At 47.1% G+C, this 11,749-nt stretch overlaps 2 protein-coding genes and 2 long non-coding RNA genes across 5 annotated transcripts; 2 read left to right on the forward strand and 2 right to left on the reverse strand.

The window, feature by feature from the left end:
* Positions 1-233: 233 nt before the first annotated feature.
* On the reverse strand, positions 234-5,525 carry LOC119617266. Its single transcript, XR_005233483.1, has 2 exons — positions 5,394-5,525; positions 234-787 (listed from the first exon to the last, which is right to left on the reverse strand). It is a non-coding gene; the product is annotated as an uncharacterized LOC119617266 (long non-coding RNA).
* Positions 783-7,717, forward strand: LOC108232003 (aquaporin AQPAe.a). Of its 2 annotated transcripts, none has more exons than XM_017409455.3 (6): positions 783-3,189; positions 4,299-4,493; positions 5,162-5,323; positions 5,416-5,580; positions 7,066-7,146; positions 7,407-7,717. In XM_017409455.3, exons 1-6 carry the CDS (start codon positions 3,175-3,177, stop codon positions 7,623-7,625), a joined length of 837 nt encoding a protein of 278 aa, XP_017264944.1. In that variant the 5' UTR covers positions 783-3,174; the 3' UTR covers positions 7,626-7,717. The 2 variants fall into 2 exon arrangements, with proteins under 2 accessions (XP_017264944.1, XP_024860199.1); XM_025004431.2 differs by having other exon boundaries at positions 4,302-4,493.
* On the reverse strand, positions 6,584-7,800 carry LOC119617265. The gene is made up of 3 exons (XR_005233482.1): positions 7,715-7,800; positions 7,364-7,510; positions 6,584-7,232 (listed from the first exon to the last, which is right to left on the reverse strand). It is a non-coding gene; the product is annotated as an uncharacterized LOC119617265 (long non-coding RNA).
* Positions 7,801-10,102: 2,302 nt separating this feature from the next.
* On the forward strand, positions 10,103-11,743 carry mipb (major intrinsic protein of lens fiber b). Its single transcript, XM_017409380.3, has 5 exons — positions 10,103-10,402; positions 10,511-10,915; positions 11,015-11,179; positions 11,260-11,340; positions 11,431-11,743. The coding sequence occupies exons 2-5, from the start codon at positions 10,556-10,558 to the stop codon at positions 11,614-11,616; spliced, it is 792 nt and encodes a 263-aa protein (XP_017264869.1). The 5' UTR covers positions 10,103-10,402; positions 10,511-10,555; the 3' UTR covers positions 11,617-11,743.
* The last annotated feature ends 6 nt before the right edge of the window (positions 11,744-11,749 follow it).

The raw sequence follows: 11,749 nt of genomic DNA on the forward strand, positions 1-11,749 counted from the left end.
AGGACCAATTCATCATTTTTAAGAGGAGGTATTACAAGAGTCCGTCGTATTAAGGTGATGTAACACGTGTGCATCTGTAGAATGTACTGTGAGTTGAATAAAAACACATCTTGTAGAGAGTATCTGTTGGGCCGCCGTGTCTCTTTATGGCTTTTAGTTTCTCTCGTGTCCCTAACCCCAAACGTTAGATTAAAGATAATTATTTATGGTTAATCTCCTAAAATCCTGTGTTAAACCAAGGAGAGATTAGCTGCTGATTGACTATATTTGTCATAAAAATGCAAGTTTTTTTTTTTTTTTTAATTGTCAATGAAAAGCTCCTTTAAGCTTAACAACACCCAAACATCTACTTGATGTCATAATTAACTAACTCGGCAACTGACTCGTCCTTTAAAGCGTTTGTTTTGTACTTCCTGTCAGGACAACTTGTGTCTACGTTCAGTCCTCTGACTCGATTGACAAATCACTTATAATTACAAGCCAAGCACTCCTTGAAGGAAGTGTGTGTGGAGGATGACTCTCAGCTACTACCACACCGAACTTCAGCTCGTCACCTGTGAATCTGACCGAGTTAGAGCCATTTATGTGTGTGCTGAGATGCGGTGGCCATCTTGAATTGAGCTGGCTCCAAAACCACCTATGAGCCAAATGTGAGGTTTTAGAGTTGAATAAGAATCAGCTCCTCTTCCTCCTGTTTGTCCCTGTGGAGTCTGTCTGAAGCACGTGGTGCTGAAAACATACTCCCATCAGCCCCAGCTGCTCGGCTTCCGTTTCACACGCGCTGCATCTGTAAATGATAAATATATGACAGTAATATTTAGTGTCCTCTTTGTCTCTGTCCCTGTCCCTTTGCTCCCTCAAAGCCCTTAGTCCGCACTTTGCGCCCGGTGGGAGTGAAATAGCACCGGCGTCAGCACTCCGGGTGAGCGAGGGGGGCGAAAACTCCCCACGCCAGCGGGTTCCGGCCGGGGCCGCGCGCGCACCGGGGCTTATCCTCACAAAAGGGGGGGATAACGGTCACAGCCGGCCGGGGCGAGCCGCATAATGGGGCTCCACCCCACCCACCCCAGTACCACCACCGACCAACCGGTTCACACCGGACCGGACTGAGCGACGGAGTGGAGGGAAAATAATAAATGAATACGAGGCGCGCGCTGATATCAAAGACGGGAAATGAGAAGCGTCTCGCTGGTCGCCATGGCAACGGCGCCGTTAAAGCCCCCTGTCCCCATGGTGACTGCTGATGCGCTTTGTGCGGAGGAGAGAAACACACAAACAAACAACAAAAAAAGTGTGTGTGTGTGTGTGTGTGTGTTATGAAAACTTCATCTTCGTCCAGAAATGAGCCGTCTCATACTGAACATACTGAACAGGCGGCAGAGGAGCGGCTCGGTGCTTGTTGCTCTGGTTACCTCTGTTCACTCCGTCCTGTAATTGATATGGAAATCAGGCCGAGCAGCTGTTTCCAGGTGTGCAGAGCAGGAAGACACAGTTCAGCCAAAAGGACACGTCTCCTGTTTATCTATAAACTGATTCAACTCAAAATTGTCTGTATTTTAGAGAAAGAAAATCATGGAAAAAGGGTATATTTTATGTGTCCTAACAATACTCCCCTTGTGTTCAGGTCCCTGTTGCTAATCTCTGTATTTTCACCATCAAAGTTCTTGTAAATAAATTCTAACGTCAACATACTCATGGAGGTATAAAAATCAAGTACACTATATTGCCAAAAGTATTCTCTCACCCATCCAAATCCTTGAATTCAGGTGTTCTAATCCCTTCCACGACCACAGGTGTGTTAAATCAATCACCTGGGCTTGCAGACTGCTTCTACAACCATTTGTGAAAGAATGGGTCGCTCACAGGAGCTCAGTTGAATCCCAGCGTGGTGCAGTGACAGGATGAAATCTCCTTCTTACTGGATATTTCTTTGGAAGTGAGCGATAAATATCTAACCTGCTGCAGATAGCTCTTTGAGCGGCCTTATTTTGGACACAAAGAGTTAAACTCTGGCTGGAGTGACGAGCTAACGGCTAGTCTGAGTGGGGCCAATGGGAAAAAAAAAAAAAAGCAAAACTCCACTCAGAAAAATGTCACGCGAACACGATTCTGTAAACCTCTACACAACACTGCATGCTTATCCGTACAAAAATGCACCTCGGGTAGCACCAGAAGTGCTACAGCTAGCTGCCGCCGCTGACGACGAGGTAAAGGTTTCTAAAACAGTGTTTGCATGAACTGCCAATACCTTTGAGATTGGAGCTTCTTTAAGACGACAGCCACTGACCTTTTTTTGTACGAGCCGAGGCTGTTTAAAGAGCCACCTACAACAGGTAAGATACTGACTGCTCACTGGACCCCCGCTCCAGGCGATCTGAAGGCCGGTTTATGAGACGGAGCTTTCCACAACACTGAGGCCTTTTTTTCTTGTTTTTGACATTTCCCATCAAAGTTTCAATGTGAGTAAATTACCTCAGGTGCTCTTTAATGGTCATCATACTCTTTAGGAGTCCACAACAGTAATCAGATTACAATTATGACAGCACTGGAGGAATACTCAGACGGATCTGTTGGTTCTGTTTCTGGGAGCTAAAAACTATTACCTGCACGTGTACATCCATACACATTAAACTGTTCAGGTACTTATCTCAGCCAAAGGGACTTTCCATAAAATAAAAAGAACACGTCCTGCAGTTTTGTTGTTCGTGTGAACAGAAACAGACTGAACCTGCTGGAAATCCAAGGATATTTGGCCCTTCTTTCAAATTTAGTTTGTTGTTGTTGTCGTTTTTGGGGTGACATTTCATTCACATCAACACAACAGGCGTGACATTTTTCAGGCCTAATTTGTTGAGACGTCGTGCCAACAACAAATGAGAAGGCACGTTTGTTGTTATTTATAGGGGGGGTGGTAAAACTTGTTGACAGAAATTCGTAGGGCAGGATTTTCTGTCTCCAGCTCTGTGCGTGCAGGAAGACGGAGCGCAGCCTGGAGAGGATGAGGAGGAGGAGGAGGAGGAGGAGGAGGCTGTCCTCATCAAAGGACCTCTGAGACTCCATGAGTTAATGAGACCCTGAAGCCCTCAGACCCCCTGACGGAGACACGCAGACAGAAGGACGGGCGGCCGCTCAGACAAGAAGAAGCCCGAGGACGACTCGCTCACCGGACTGGAAATGACTTGGCGCGAGGTGAGCGTTCTTCCCCCCCCCACAAACAACATTTGAGAGCTCCATCAGCTCACCTAATGCATATTTTTATACACAAATCCACCTGGAGCTCACCTGTTTCACGCGTCTGTTTGGGTTTGCAAGTGTTGAGAAGCAGTGGAAGTCGTCAGCTTATAGGAGGAGTCAAAGCCGGGTGAAAATGTGACCAAACAGCAGAATTTACTGCTTATAGTTTCAGTACAGAGGTGATGACGCACGGCAGCCAAACATTTAAACCTGTTTTGCTTTCTTGCCTCTTAGGCTGGAAGTCTGTTACGATGTGACACCCGTGGTGTGACGGAGGCCCTCTTTCTAACACTTAAACACAATAAAAGGCTAAAAAGTTACAATATTTTGAGTTTTTAGCCTGCAGGAAGGTTTCCCACATTTCATCAGCTCAGCTTGTGAGCATTAAATCAAAAAGAGGGAAACATGTTTTTAATCACATTTAAGGCAGCCATTATCAGCCCTCAGCTTTGTCTTTTGATGTCTGTGAATTTCATGAATATTTAACAACATTATGGTCTGTAGGTGTGGAAGTTATTCCATTCTTTCCAGGTTTCTCAGTTCCTGTACTGTTTAACTTTACCTGCATAGATTTTCACAGACCTGAACACTTTAAACTTACTCCTGCAGTATAACTAAGTACATATACACTACATGTACTGTAAGTATTGTATACTGTATGTACTGTAGGTACTATATGTACTGTATACTGTACATACTGAATATACTGTATACTGTACATACTGTATACTACATAAACTGTGTGTACTTAGTTATTTAAGTGATGACTGATCTGTTAATATTAATTTATAGCTGTTGTTTTCCTTTTATTTTAAACACATCTTTCAGTCTTTTAACAAACTCAAAAACAGGATAAGGATCTTTCCAAGAAAAAATATCAACTTTTTTTGTTTCTGCAGTGTTTTTAAATAAACCATTTAGTTCAAATTATTCCAACTTTTAAAGAAACAATATTTTTTTTTATCTCAGTGAAACTTTCAGATTGACATCAGCTACCCTGAAGTTTAGTTCAAATGTCTTTTATGTGTTTTTAATCTAAGGGAACTGTGTGTGTTTTTCCCGAGGAGCTTCGCAGTCGGCAGTTCTGGAGTGCCATGCTTGCAGAGCTGCTCGGCACCCTGCTGTTAGTGAGCGCTGTGCTGGGCGCCTCGCTCCCGGGCCCCGACGAGGCCCCGGCGGGCCCCCTGTACCCAGCGGCAGCGGTGGGGGCGGTGATTGTTGCGCTGGGACACTGCTTCGGAGAAATAAGCGGAGCACAGGTAAATTACAGTGCAAATGAATTTCTGAAGGTGAACGCTTACTTAAAGTAGAAGCTTGTAGTCGAGAGGAGGGAGCACTTTTTACATGAGCAAATTTATTAGAAAGGGAATTATTAGTCAGTTAAAACAGAAAACATGTAAAAACTTTTAAAAGTATAATTATTAATGTTTAATTCCTGATCATTCCCAGTTGACCTGATACACGCACATGTTCACTTGTAAATACACTGACCGACTGCATGATCCTCTTATATATATTTACATGTGCAGCCAGTAACTGTGGGGGTCAGGAACCAGACAGGAAGTAAAATAGATCAATACTGCCTCTGATTCTGTCTTTGAATGCACCTGTGGCTCAGTGGTTAGAGCAGTCGTCCACCAATGAGAGAATTGGAGGTTTGATTCCTGGCAGGAGTCCCGTGTTGAAGTGTCCCTGAGCAAAACACTGAACCTCCGATGTGCTCAGTCGTATGAATGGAGTTTAAAGAACTGATTAGACTCTATAGGATGATTTATCCAGGTTAGCTTTGTGTAGATGTATCAGAGTGCTGTATGAATGTGTGTGTGGGTAAATGAGGGCACAGATTGTGTTGTAAAGTCCAGTCCATTTACCATCTACTGTGCCTTAAACTGGAGAAGTGAAAGAATGTGTTTCTGTCTCTGACCAGGTGAACCCCGCTGTGACTCTGTCCTTCTTGGCCACGCGGAGGCTGGACGTCCTCCGGGCCGTCGTTTACGTCACCGCTCAGTGTTTGGGGGCCTGTTTAGGAGCCTCGGCCCTCTACCTGGCCCTGCCCGTCAAAACCACTGCAGACCACTTTGTGAACAGGGTCAGCTCCCAGAATGTCTCTGTGTGACTCACATTTTTATCAGTATTCATGTCGTGTTAATTTGGCGTACCTTCACGTCCTCCTTCATCCAGGTGCCCGTAGAGCTGAACGCGGGCCAGGCTCTGGGCGTGGAGGTTTTGTGCACCTTTCAGATGGTCTTCACCGTCTTCTCAGTGGAGGACCAGCGGCGGAGGGAGAGTCCAGAACCAGGAAACCTGGCCATTGGGTTAGCACACACTGCTGGAGTGCTAATAGGGGTGAGAGGAGGAACGGTTTATTTCCACTTTTGTGTTGTCCTTCCACTAAAACTAGTACAGATTTGACTTTTGGACACGCACCACACTGCAGCTGTTTGTTTATTTATCGTTGTCTGCCACCAAAAGCCAGGCGATAATGTGTTTTTTTTAAATGTACAACTGATTAAATTTTTGGGTAAACACAATTCAAGATGGCCGCCACAGCTAACTCACCTTAACAAACACAAATGTGACTGTAACTCCGTCAGTTTTACAGATATAATTGTCTGTATAAAATTATTCTAACTGTTGTTTTCCTGTTTATAGTTTGTTTTGTACATTTTCTGCAGTCAAAGTATTGTTATTTTCACCGTCAATATGTCCAAACATTAAGCTCAGTCAGGAGTATTTTGACGAGACTTTTGTTTTTGTTTTTTCCACTTATAACTTTTCAAAATGTTTCACTTTGCTTAGAATCAATGACCTTGTAGAAATACATCACGTAGATGTTTCTTCAGCTGCGTTAAAAACATCGTCCTCCTAAACCTGCTTCAGCAAACTGGCTTTATTTTTGTCTACTTTTGCTAGTTTTAGCCTTCAGCTACCATTCTGCTCCTTTTAGCTTTTAGTCACAGTTTGGCTAATTGTCACTACTGTTTTGCTGATTATAGCTACTAATATTAACATTTACTTTGCTAAATGTAATTATTGTTTTACTCTTTTTTTTTTGGTGATTTTAATTACAGTTTTGCTCATTTTTGCTCCTATTCTCCAGTTTTAGCCTTTAGCTACTGTTCTGCTGCTTTCAGTTTATAACTTTTAGCTACTCTTATTGCTGCTTTTAGCTTCTAACTGCTGTTTGCTGTTTGTAGTCTTTAGCTCGTGGAGTTATTGTTTTGCTACTTTTAGCTTTAGCATTTTTTGATCATTTTAGCTTCTGTTTTGCTGCTTATACCTACTGTTTTGCAAATTTTAGCTTAATCATTTGTTTTGTTTTTTTTTTTAATTTTGCTTTTATCTCATGCTCTGGTCATTTCTGCATGTCTTCTGCTTGTTTTACCAGCTCAATTTTTTTTAGCTTCTTGGGAAGTTGTTCGGCGCTCAGCGTTCGCGCTGCAGAAAACGCACTTCCTTTTGTTTCCTTATCGGTTCTCTGAAGCGGCTGACAGACTGTTTTCAAAAAAATGGAGAATGGAGAAGAAACTAAGAGAAAAGGAGATTTCTCCTCATTCCTCGTTGACAACTAACCAGAGCAACAGAAGCCAAAGCAACATCATTTTTTTTGTAAGAAGAGAGCGGGAGAACGATACATATACTCAATTAATACAGGAAAGTTTAGCCGTGCAAGAAGAAAAGCAGATTAAATTACAACACTGTTATCCACCTGCTCTAAACTCTGTAAGACGGACTGATGACAGCAAACCCAACATTAATGGGCAGATATTTTTTAAAGTAACCAGGATTTTAACCGTGAAATAACTGCTTCGTGTGATGTTTGTTTGTCAGGCCCGGTTCTCTGGTGCCAGCATGAACCCGGCCCGCTCTCTGGGTCCGGCCATCGTCACGGGGTTCTGGGAAAACCACTGGGTGAGAAACACTTTCGCCGCTGTCCGTCCGGTCGGTGACGGTCCAGTCAGGCCTGAGAGGTTCCCTGATCTCCGGCGCTTAGAGTACTTTAGTGACACAGAAATACTGGATGTTTTCAAACTCCTTATATATCAGATGCAGCATCCATTAATAAACTGGTAACAGTAGCTGAAGTCACATATTATAAGACAAAGAGGTTGTCGTGCTGTTCGTTCACCTGGATGATGATAAGATCCCGTCCCTCTGCTCCCCGCCTGCAGGTGTACTGGATCGGTCCGGTCCTCGGCGCCTTGCTGGCTGGAGTCTCCCACGAGTTCTTCTTCGCTCGCAGCGCCTCTCGCCACAAGCTGGTGGCCTGCTTGACCTGCAAGGACATCGACATCGTCGAGACGGCCAGCATGACCGGCTCGTCTCTGTCCACGGTCACGCAGCAGAACGCCATGAGAGCCAAGCAGGCGAACAAACAGGAGGCCAACTGAAGGGTGGGCGGGTGGCACGAGTCAAGAGCGTGTGGTGAAGTGACAGGGTGAGAGTTCTGTGGAAAGGCAACGAGCGGTCACTATCTTACCTGTTGCAGATGGCGTAATTCTGACCGAACTGACGAGCTAACAGCTGGTTTCTGTCTTCAAAATCACAGCTATCCCTGCAAAAACAACAACCCATCCAGCTTACACAGATACGTACACAGAACTCACTGGTTTGAACATAATGTTCATAAAACAGCATTTTCACGAACTACTATGAAGTATTTGAGATTTGAGTTGTTTTGATGTGGGATTAGTCCACGTCTGTTTGGATTAGCGCTTAGCTCGTCGGTCTGGTCAGAATTAAACTCCGTTTCTCCAACCTGAGGTTGTTTAAAGAGCCATCCACAACAGGTAAGATACTCATTGTTCATACCCTGAGCACAGAACCCGCCGTCAAATGATCTAAACTGGGTTAAATCTGCTGTAACGCAGAAACAAAACAGTCAGGGAGCGAGGCCAATAAAGAGAAGAAAAATAAACGTTTTGTAAAAACTGACGGAGACTGAGACGTCGGAAAATTACTGTCTGACTTTTTAACATTTTTTATTGACTCAGTTTGTTCAAGCAACAATCAAATTAACTAAAACTTGATTTTTATGGCAATATTTACCACATTTCAAATGATTAAAAAAAAGAAACCACCCTGACCTCCCCGGTCCCCGATGCCCATTATCATTAAAAAGCTGGAGGCAGTACTGGGGGATTCAGTATTCTCTTTCACATTTGCACATCATTATAATTTGTTAAAAAAAAAAGCGACGCATTGAAATCCCGCTGAATAACGCCGGCATGTTCCAGCCGTGGGATGCTTTGAAATGCTAAAGAGGTTCTTCCCTTGCTCCTCTGTGGCTTCAATGATGCTCTCAGTTAGGCCACTCTAAAGCCCGTCCCCTCTCCCGAGTCCTTAAATGGACCCTGACGGTTCCACAGAAACAGTCCCTTTGGTCGGGCTACGATGGACAACATGTTTTGTTCCGAAAACAGACAAAAAAACAACCTTTATTCCTTCTTGTTTGTCAGTAGAAACGGCCACGTTTTCATTGTGATGTGTTTCGTTTTGCATGTAATCTTGTAGCAAATAAAGCTGTCCCTTTAAAGTGTGTGTGTGTGTGTTACTGATCGCTGCTGTAAAATGTAAAATCATTTCAAAGGACTGGATGTTTCTGGCTGCGCTCGCGAAAAATAAAAGCCACGTTTGAAACGACCCGATTGGACAGAGTCTGCCTGCAGAGCCACCAGCGTTTTGCATTGTGTGTGTTCTTTCTAACATGTATAAAAGGGAGCTGAAACGACGAGCTCAGCATTCTGCATTCATGTCCAACCACACACACACACACACACACACACACACTCACACACACCCTCCAACAGCAGTGGCTCCCGGCTGGTCAGTGCAAAGACCCGGTGCTACTCAGAGCTGCTCATGGTTTCATCACACCCCTGCTGGCCTCCTGTACCTCTCCCTACACACACACACACACACACACACACACACCCTACACACACTGAGAATGTTCAGGGCGTTTGTCATGCTCGCTCCTGCAGACGCGACAGATTTCAGCAGGCCGAGCGTCGGCCGAGCATCTTCCAGAGGCCCCTGTCATGGCATGGCACAAACACATCAACAGCTCTGTAGTGTTCATATTTGTCGGCACGGTGCTCGTGTTTTCCACGCCCGGTGTTTTCTCGTCACACCCATCAGCCGGATCTCCACCCAACGTGGCTGTGCGGCAGAGTCAGCTCAGATTAGGATCTGTGTGTTTCAGTGACCTCTGATGCCCTTTCCCAGCTCTTAAAAATGAGCCAGGTCGATGGCCGATGGGTAAAAGTTCTGCGAAATAAAGAGAAGCTTCAACCCCCCCCACAATGACCATTAACTGTAGCTTCATATTTAAAGCAGCCCCCGTACTTTTGTCTTATCTCTGGGCATGTGCAGCTCGCCCGCCTGTTGACAGACAATGGTTTCCCATGGTCAGGCGTTTCAGTGTGTTAGCGCTGTTAGCCTTTGAGCGCTTCCGCCTGGGGCCCCGGCTGTATTATCTGCACGTGTGTGTGTGTGTGTGTGTTGAAGCGTGTGTTTTTCTGCACACGTATGCGTCCATCAGGGTTTGCGTGACATTTCTCAGCAGATGAAAACTCCAGCAGCTCCTCGCAGATGAGCGCCTTCCTTCCGTCTTGGTTGTTTTCCCACCTTTTACCTGAACCTGTCCTGACTTTGCTTGTTCCTCTCAGACCAGCCGCCGCTCTTTTGGACTCGAGTGGCGATGGTGGAGGTGATGAGAGGCCACAAAGGGGTTAAGTTAGTTTGGTTTGGGATGCCCGGCGCTGCAGCAGAGCCCCCCCGCCCTTGGGCCTATGAGGGGGGTGGGGTGGGGGGGATTATGGCGTCACCTGGGGCCCCTAGTGGGGGTTTTATAAAGCGCCTGTCTGGCCCCCTTCCCTCCGTCAGAGAGGCTAAAAGGTCCACCGGACAGTCCGTCTATCCCTGTCTCTGCTGCAGAATCCCCCCCTTTAGCGTTGATGCCCATCTCCCCTTGACAAGTCACCTCATCTTAGACCTCCACCCACACCCCCACACCCCCCACATCACCTCACACCTGTCTGTGGGACAGGTGGGGAGAGGCGGCAAACGGCTGAACTGACTTTACCAACCTTGGTTCCCAGTTTGGCGAAGATTAGTCGAAGGGGATTTACCCTGGTCAGCTGAGGTGGCCGACTGCAAAACGGAGGTGCTTTTTTTTTTTCTTTGTGCGTCCTCTTTGGCATTTTAGACAAAAAGACTGAAAAGGTAAACACCTTTTCTTGAATCCCCCTAAAATTTTTTTACCTCTCCAAAGAGTCGCCTTCGCTTCCCTGCAAAGCCCCGCGGCGAGAAAGTCATCATGTGGGAGTTCCGGTCGATGAATTTTTGGCGGGCGGTCTTCGCCGAGTTCTTTGGGACCATGTTCTTCGTGTTTTTCGGCATGGGTGCCGCCCTGCGCTGGACCACCGGGCCCCACCACGTCCTCCACGTGGCCCTGTGCTTCGGTCTGGCGGCCGCCACCCTCATCCAGTCCATCGGCCACATCAGCGGCGGCCACATCAACCCCGCAGTCACCTTCGCCTACCTTGTCGGCTCGCAGATGTCCTTCTTCCGCGCCTTCTTCTACATCGTTGCCCAGTGCCTGGGCGCTGTCGCCGGGGCCGCCGTGCTGTACGGGGTCACGCCCGGCAACATGAGAGGCAACATGGCAATGAACATGGTAAGGGGCCGAACGTGGCGTTTCCTTAGGGGCCGAAGTTGTTCAGTATGGGGAGGTAGACGGCCTGACATGTCTTTGTGTATGTGTGTGTGTTTCCAGCTGCAGCCCGGGATCAGCCTGGGGATGGCCACCACCGTGGAGGTTTTCCTCACCATGCAGCTCGTTGTCTGCATTTTTGCCGTGACCGACGAGAGAAGAAACGGTCGCCTGGGATCAGCTGCCCTCTCCATCGGCTTCTCTGTCACCATCGGACATCTCATGGGGGTGAGACTTCAGGGGAAGCTATGAAAGGTCGTGTCCACACATGAACGTACTTTCCACTAACACGGGGTCCTGTGTTGTAGATGTACTACACCGGAGCCGGCATGAACCCGGCCAGGTCCTTTGCTCCTGCTGTGCTCTTCAGGAACTTCATCAACCACTGGGTAAGAGCCGAGGTCGCGCCGAAGAGACGGCCCCCCCGTTCCAAGCAGGGCCGCGAGCCGCTAACGACTTTCACTCCGTTGTGTCGGCAGGTGTACTGGGTCGGGCCTATGATCGGGGGCGCCATGGGGGCCATCCTGTACGACTTCATGCTGTTCCCGCGCATGAGGGGCCTGTCCGAGCGCCTGGCCACGCTGAAGGGCAGCCGACCCCCCGAGAGCGAGACTCAGCAGGACACTCGCGGCGAGCCCATCGAGCTCAAAACGCAAGCCCTATAAACCTGCCCCAGACCCCCAACCCCCCTACCATCTCTGTGTCGGGGACAGGGGGACAGGGGGACGAGTCTCTGAGCTATGCCGACCCCCACCTCAACTGCCTCCCCCCCACCACACACACACACACACACACACA

Source organism: Kryptolebias marmoratus, linkage group LG8, assembly GCF_001649575.2.
Source record: "Kryptolebias marmoratus isolate JLee-2015 linkage group LG8, ASM164957v2, whole genome shotgun sequence".
Classification (NCBI taxonomy): domain Eukaryota; kingdom Metazoa; phylum Chordata; class Actinopteri; order Cyprinodontiformes; family Rivulidae; genus Kryptolebias; species Kryptolebias marmoratus.